Source organism: Eleutherodactylus coqui, chromosome 7 (assembly GCF_035609145.1).
Source record: "Eleutherodactylus coqui strain aEleCoq1 chromosome 7, aEleCoq1.hap1, whole genome shotgun sequence".
NCBI classification, from domain to species: Eukaryota; Metazoa; Chordata; class Amphibia; order Anura; family Eleutherodactylidae; genus Eleutherodactylus; species Eleutherodactylus coqui.
In genome coordinates this window covers 3217805-3225958 of record NC_089843.1, presented here as the reverse complement: position 1 = coordinate 3225958, position 8154 = coordinate 3217805, and the positions used below count along the sequence as shown (strand labels likewise).

Below are 8154 nucleotides of genomic sequence, written 5' to 3'. Positions count from 1 at the left end.
AGCGCTGAGGGAATGTCAGCAGAGGAGCCGCGGCCCCTGCAGGCATTCACTAAGGTGGTGAGCGGCCGATGGCGACGCGTGCCAGCAGGGAGGGCTCTGCGTGCCGCCTCTGGCACGCGTGCCATAGGTTCGCCACCACTGCTGTATGGTGTAACATATGGCCGGTGATTAGAGAAACCTTTCCACTCTTGGTGGATATATGTAGGACCCGGCCGGTGAGCTCCCATCTCCTCCTATAACCTCCTGTATATGCCCATGAGTTATGTTCTTGTGTCTCCTCGGCCCGCATTGTCTGAAGAAAGTCCTATTCATTGGAGTGGCCAAACAGTAAATGTCCAAGCATGGGGGGATAGTGGAGGCGAAGTAATCCCCCATATGGCCGAGGCCAGGTCTGATCTATAGAGCGGCATTCTCTATGTAGGTGACGGACGTGTAGATCGGCGTCCTTTATAGGTGTGACATATAGAGATAAGGCCATGTCCTCTATGGACGGGCCAAAAGGAGGCGGACACAGACTTTGGTTTTCACACAGTTTGCTCTTCAGTGGTTTTTGTTATTTTTGGATGTTTCTATGGTTACTGAAGTACAATTAGAAGTATTTCATAAGTTTTTACACTTTTATGGACAAATACATGAAGTTTAGGCGAAGACTCGGTATTTACAGTGTTGGCCCTTATTTTCCATGACTTCTGCGCTTCGCCCCGACATGCTGTAGATCAGCTTCCTGGCCAGACCCTGACTGATGACCATTCTTCCTAATCAGTGCTTGGGGTTTATCACAATTTGTGTTTTTGTTTGTCCGGCCACTTTTTGAGGATTGATCACAGGTTCTCAATGGGATGAGATCTGGGGAGTTTCCAGTCATGGACTCAAAAACTCAATGTTTTGTTGAGCAAGCCACTTTGTGACCACTTTTGCCTTGTGACACGGTGCTCCATCATGCTGGAGAAAGCACTGTTCATTACCACAATTGTTCCTAAATGGTCGGGAGAAGTAGCTCCTGGTTGGTTGGGAGGAGTTGCTCCTTGAGGAGGTTTACATGCTGTTCTTCATTCATGGCCGTGTTCTTGGGGTGTGAGTGAATAAAAAATGGGGTCCCACACATGAATGGTCTCGGAATGTGTTACTGTTGGCATGACACCGGACTCATGGTGGCGCGCACATTCCCTTCTTTAGATAATCATTCTTTAAGATGTCCCAAAAAGTCTGAAGGAGCTTCATCCTCGGTCCTCTGCAGGTCAACCACTGTACTCCCTACAGAATCTCAGCCAGTCATTGATGGTTTTCTTGGAGAGAAGCGTTTTCTTTGTTGTCCTTCTTGACTCCAGGCCGCCTCCAGAAGCCTTCGGCTCATGGTGTGTGCAGATGTACCAACACCCGCCCGCTGCCATTCCTGATTCTGTAGCTGAATCCTCTTTAGGAGACGGCTCTGGCACTTGCTGCACTTTCTTGGGTGCCCTGAAGCTTCTTCATAGCAACTGAACCTTTGTCCTTGAAGTTCCAATAAACGGTTAATTGAGGGAGGATCTCACGTGCAGCAATGTTCTTGCCTGTAAAGCTCTTTCAATGTAAAGCAATGAGGAGCGCTCGGCTCCTTGGAGGTAACCCTGGTCATCAGAAGAAGACAAGGATGTCCATCCCCTTCTAAAGCAACCAGTCTGCTCTTATAACTCAGCCAGACAGCGATGTCAGCCGCCTCGTCCTCCGTAACACTTTCTCCTGATGCTAGCAGATCATTTAGTGGCAGAACAGAAATTCAGTGGAAATAGGTTTTTGTGATTAAAGTTACTGTTTATGCAAGGAACGATTTTACGGTTTATTACAATCATCTGGTCGCTCTTCACAACGATCTGGAGTTACTGCAAACTGCCACAATAACAACAGAACAGGCAAACTGTGTGAAGACCTTCTGGCCGTGTCTGTAGGTGTGATGTAGGGAACGGCATCCTGCTGCCACGTGGCGGTATCAGTAATGCACCGTGCCTGTAGGTGTGATGTATGGCACGGCGTCCTGCTGCCACGTGGCGGTGTCAGTAATGCGCTGTGTCTGTAGGTGTGATGTATGGCACGGCGTCCTGTTGCCACGTGGCGGTGTCAGTAATGCGCCGTGCCTGTAGGTGTGATGTATGGCACGGCGTCCTGCTGCCACGTGGCGGTGTTAGTAATGCGCCGTGCCTGTAGGTGTGTGATGTATGGCACGGCGTCCTGCTGCCACGTGGCGGTGTCAGTAATGCGCCGTGCCTGTAGGTGTGATGTAGGGAACGGCATCCTGCTGCCACGTGGCGGTATCAGTAATGCACCGTGTCTGTAGGTGTGATGTATGGCACGGCGTCCTGTTGCCACGTGGCGGTGTCAGTAATGCGCCGTGCCTGTAGGTGTGATGTATGGCACGGCGTCCTGCTGCCACGTGGCGGTGTCAGTAATGCACCGTGCCTGTAGGTGTGTGATGTATGGCACGGCGTCCTGCTGCCACGTGGCGGTGTTAGTAATGCGCCGTGCCTGTAGGTGTGTGATGTATGGCACGGCGTCCTGCTGCCACGTGGCGGTGTCAGTAATGCGCCGTGCCTGTAGGTGTGATGTATGGCACGGCATCCTGCTGCCACGTGGCGGTGTCAGTAATGCACTGTGTCTGTAGGTGTTTGATGTATGGCACGGTGTCCTGCTGCCACGTGGCGGTGTCAGTAATGCGCCGTGCCTGTAGGTGTGATGTATGGCACGGCGTCCTGCTGCCACGTGGCGGTGTCAGTAATGCACCGTGCCTGTAGGTGTGATGTATGGCACGGCGTCCTGCTGCCACGTGATGGTGTCAGTAATGCGCCGTGCCTGTAGGTGTGATGTATGGCACGGCGTCCTGCTGCCACGTGGCGGTGTCAGTAATGCGCCGTGCCTGTAGGTGTGATGTATGGCACGGCGTCCTGCTGCCACGTGATGGTGTCAGTAATGCGCCGTGCCTGTAGGTGTGATGTATGGCACGGCGTCCTGCTGCCACGTGGCGGTGTCAGTAATGCACCGTGCCTGTAGGTGTGATGTATGGCACGGCGTCCTGCTGCCACGTGATGGTGTCAGTAATGCGCCGTGCCTGTAGGTGTGATGTATGGCACGGCGTGCTGCTGCCACGTGGCGGTGTCAGTAATGCGCCGTGCCTGTAGGTGTGATGTATGGCACGGCGTCCTGCTGCCACGTGGCCGTGTCAGTAATGCGCCGTGCCTGTAGGTGTGATGTATGGCACGGCGTCCTGCTGCCACGTGGCGGTGTCAGTAATGCGCCGTGCCTGTAGGTGTGATGTATGGCACGGCGTCCTGTGCCACGTGGCGGTGTCAGTAATGCGCCGTGCCTGTAGGTGTGATGTATGGCACGGCATCCTGCTGCCACGTGGCGGTATCAGTAATGCACCGTGTCTGTAGGTGTGATGTATGGCACGGCATCCTGCTGCCACGTGGCGGTATCAGTAATGCACCGTGTCTGTAGGTGTGATGTATGGCACGGCGTCCTGTGCCACGTGGCGGTGTCAGTAATGCACCGTGTCTGTAGGTGTGATGTATGGCACGGCATCCTGCTGCCACGTGGCGGTATCAGTAATGCGCCGTGTCTGTAGGTGTGATGTATGGCACGGCGTCCTGTTGCCACGTGGCGGTGTCAGTAATGCGCCGTGCCTGTAGGTGTGATGTATGGCACGGCGTCCTGCTGCCACGTGGCGGTGTCAGTAATGCACCGTGCCTGTAGGTGTGTGATGTATGGCACGGCGTCCTGCTGCCACGTGGCGGTGTTAGTAATGCGCCGTGCCTGTAGGTGTGTGATGTATGGCACGGCGTCCTGCTGCCACGTGGCGGTGTCAGTAATGCGCCGTGCCTGTAGGTGTGATGTATGGCACGGCATCCTGCTGCCACGTGGCGGTGTCAGTAATGCGCCGTGTCTGTAGGTGTTTGATGTATGGCACGGTGTCCTGCTGCCACGTGGCGGTGTCAGTAATGCGCCGTGCCTGTAGGTGTGATGTATGGCACGGCGTCCTGCTGCCACGTGGCGGTGTCAGTAATGCACCGTGCCTGTAGGTGTGATGTATGGCACGGCGTCCTGCTGCCACGTGATGGTGTCAGTAATGCGCCGTGCCTGTAGGTGTGATGTATGGCACGGCGTCCTGCTGCCACGTGGCGGTGTCAGTAATGCGCCGTGCCTGTAGGTGTGATGTATGGCACGGCGTCCTGCTGCCACGTGATGGTGTCAGTAATGCGCCGTGCCTGTAGGTGTGATGTATGGCACGGCGTCCTGCTGCCACGTGGCGGTGTCAGTAATGCACCGTGCCTGTAGGTGTGATGTATGGCACGGTGTCCTGCTGCAACGTGATGGTGTCAGTAATGCGCCGTGCCTGTAGGTGTGATGTATGGCACGGCGTCCTGCTGCCACGTGGCGGTGTCAGTAATGCGCCGTGCCTGTAGGTGTGATGTATGGCACGGCGTCCTGCTGCCACGTGGCCGTGTCAGTAATGCGCCGTGCCTGTAGGTGTGATGTATGGCACGGCGTCCTGCTGCCACGTGGCGGTGTCAGTAATGCGCCGTGCCTGTAGGTGTGATGTATGGCACGGCGTCCTGTGCCACGTGGCGGTGTCAGTAATGCGCCGTGCCTGTAGGTGTGATGTATGGCACGGCGTCCTGCTGCCACGTGGCGGTGTCAGTAATGCGCCGTGCCTGTAGGTGTGATGTATGGCACGGCGTCCTGCTGCCACGTGGCGGTGTCAGTAATGCGCCGTGCCTGTAGGTGTGATGTATGGCACGGCGTCCTGCTGCCACGTGGCGGTGTCAGTAATGCGCCGTGCCTGTAGGTGTGATGTATGGCACGGCGTCCTGCTGCCACGTGGCGGTGTCAGTAATGCGCCAGGCTCCAGTTTAATATGGAAGAATTTATAAAAGAAAAACCCACAACTTTTAGTATTAAAAACCCCCTGTATTTGTGAGAGCGCCGCGAGGAGCCGGTCATGTGACACGGTGTAAACAATGTTGTGTTAGCGCCTACTGGAGGCCGCGAGTGCCTGCTGCAGTCTGTGTAGATCTTCAGCTCTAGGGACGGGTTGTAGAGACGCTGAGGTCCCGGTCAGTCCTTGGGCTCCTCACGGGCGTCTCAGGTCAGCGGTGAGAAGAAGCCCCTTCTATACGGGCTGCCGGCTTCACTTTCCATCTTTGCAGCTATGTGAACAGCAGGAGATGAGTCCAGGCGGAGGACCCCCACATCACCCGCAGTGGCCGTATGGTATCCGATCCTCCCGTGAAGTACCGCGTGGGGGATTCTCGGCTGGGATACTTGGAGGATGCTTGCGGGAGGGGAAGGAGCGCTCCGGGTTAAAGGATCTGGTTGTTGAGCTGTCCCCTGTACTGTTCAAACCGCTTGTTGGCCTCCTCACTGAGCGCGTCACCTGAAACGGCACAAGATGCAACATGGCGTCACACGGGTGTTTATGGTATGGGGGCCCGTGGTCCGTGTAACCTCCAGCTCACACAGTCATGTATCGCTGGCGGCCCGGTGATGCAGGAAGTTGTACGGGAAGGTGGAACATCAACAGCTTTGGCTCCAGGGGGCAACATGTTTAACCCCTTCCCACCCCAAGATGTAAATATATTTCTTGGGTGGGAAGTGGTTCCCAAAAATGGCCATACAGTTACACCCTATGGATGGCAGGGAGTCAGAAGCGTACTCCGTGCCATCTGCAGCAGGCGTTGGCTGTGATTGACCGCAGCGATCGGTGAGAACATCACTCCCCGCGGCTGATCGCAGCATGTGACGTCATCAGCTCTCCGCCATTTTTTAATCGTAGAGGGCTGATGGGTTGCCATGGTAGCCAGACAATGGTGTCCGGGTCTGCCGTGGCCTGTGATTGCTGTGAGGAGTACTGCAGTGTATTATGAGTGCGATCATGAGATTACAGGTTCACGTGGCCCACAGAAGCATAAAAAATGGAAAATAAAAATGGTTATTGCGCAGTTTCCTGTCTTTGTTTACATTTTTAAAAATTTGGTATGGAGCGATCAGTCATGAGCTTCAAATAAACTGCACACACTTTTATCCTGTGCGCCAAATGCTATAACAACAGACAGCCAAAATGGGGGTTTTTGGTTTGTTTTTCCTCCCACAAAAATGCAATAAAAGTAATTTTTAAAAAATCCATGTGTACCCAAAATAGTGCCAATAAAACCACCATTCACCATGTGAAATCCCTGGAGCCCCCACCGAGCGCCCGCCACGGGAAATAAAAGAGGGCGGGACTTGGAACGCAGCAATGAAAAAGTAATCCAAAAAAGGTTTTTATTGTGCAAAAGCCTAAAAAATATATAGTTTTGGTATTCTCTAATAGTACAGACCCCCGAAAACATGTATCCCGTCATTTATTGTCATTGTGACAGAGGAAGACCCTGAAGATGGGAATGAGTATCACCGAGGGAATCACTAAAATATAACTTGTATTAAATAAAAGTAAAAATCTCAAGCGTGATCCTTTATGACTTCGCCTCCAATTAAAGGGATGGGCGTTACAGACGGGTGAGTCCTCACGCATACTATTCATGAATGTACAGAGATCGGCTGTATGGCAATACACAAATGAGATGTGCCATCGTCACCATAGGTGGTGCACCATACTTACATCGGGGCAGCTGATCTGTACATTCATAAATAGTATGATCTATATTATGGCAGGCTTCCTCTCCGGAAGTATCAGTACAGCCTCCTGGCTTATGGAGGCGAAAACGGTGTTTTCAGACAAGGAGCTAGATCCACATTTACACATTACATCTCTCAATCAGGCCTTTAAAAATATAACAAAAGCATATAAAGACTTCGTGAAAACGTGGTGGGAAGTCCAGGCACTTACCAACTACCTGCAAAACCAAATTGTACCTCGGGGGCTCCGAATCCATCTTTTACCACCCCCTAAACTCAGAAGTGTTGAGTTCATGAGTAAATGGGAAAGAGAATCCACAGAGAGCTCCCTAAGACTCCTGAATCTGTTACTAGAAGAAGAAAAGAGCGATCTGGAGAAATCTAGTAGGAACTTGGAGGATTTAATAAAAGAAGGGAGGAAATTTTCAGCGGAAGCTGATTGTGAAAAGAGAGAAAATTCCCTAAAATTGACCATGGAAAGGTACACAGGCTTTCTCAAAGAACGCAAACATCACCAGTACCAACGAGATCTACGAGATTTCACAGAAAACCGTGTATATGAAATTGGACCATTAACAGAAACAGAAATGAGTTCGTCGGAAAGCGAACACTCTAAAAGAGGTGGCTACAGTGATAGAAGAAGAGGTAGAGGGGGTCACAGAATGAGGGGCAGAGGTAGAGCTAGGGGTAACACAGGTGATAGCCATTTTTTAGGACAGTCTATAACCCACTACATGACGAGGAATCGGGGGATGACCGAAACCGCACAATTCCAACCAGCCCAAGGACACCCCCGATAATAGAAGCTGGTATGTCCAATGTCGCAGAAACATCTAATAAAGAGGATGAATTACAAATTATCAATCTGTCATCCAGAACTTTGACAGCACAGGAAGAATCCGTTATCAAAAAGGGACTGTCGTTTACCCCCACCAAAAATGTAACTCATTCGAATGGACGAAAGACATCGCTTTATTTCTGCGTAAATTGCGCTGGAAGAAATACTACGCCATACAGGACAGAAAAAAGTGTGTTGAGTTAGGGGTTGATCTGAAAGATCGTGATACAATAGCAGTATTGGAATCACTGGAAAAGGAGGCTATGAGAGACCCTGGTAAGGGCCCGTTCACCAATCTGAGACCCCAAAACACGAGCCTGCCTTCTTCCGGAGATTCTCCATATATTGATATATTCGAATCCATGGTTACCGATGAACTAGAAAAACTGTCAAGAGTTAAGAAATATAAACATCAGAATCTTACTCCGGTGGAAAAGGTAGCCATGGCTGCTCTGGAGAGAGATGAAGATACCATCATTAAGCCCTCTGATAAGGGGGGCAACATCGTCCTGATGAATCGAGACACTTCTAGAGAAATGTGTCTTCGCATCCTCTCTGATAGAAAAAACTATGAAATACTTGCTACAGACCCAACTCATGTCTTCCTTAGTGAATTGAAAAACATCCTCGTACAAGCGAAAGAGGATGAATTAATTGATAATAAAGAATGC

At 51.6% G+C, this 8154-nt stretch overlaps 1 protein-coding gene across 5 annotated transcripts in view; it reads right to left on the bottom strand.

The window, feature by feature from the left end:
- Nucleotides 1-4879: 4879 nt before the first annotated feature.
- The window catches only part of LOXL3 (lysyl oxidase like 3), a 114831-nt gene continuing 111556 nt past the window's right edge, over nt 4880-8154 (bottom strand). For all 5 annotated transcript variants that reach the window (XM_066572787.1, XM_066572788.1, XM_066572789.1 and 2 more), the window contains one exon: nt 4880-5404. In XM_066572787.1, the coding sequence (XP_066428884.1) occupies nt 5331-5404 (74 nt within the window). In that variant the 3' untranslated portion in view covers nt 4880-5330. The remainder of the gene's footprint in view (nt 5405-8154) is intronic.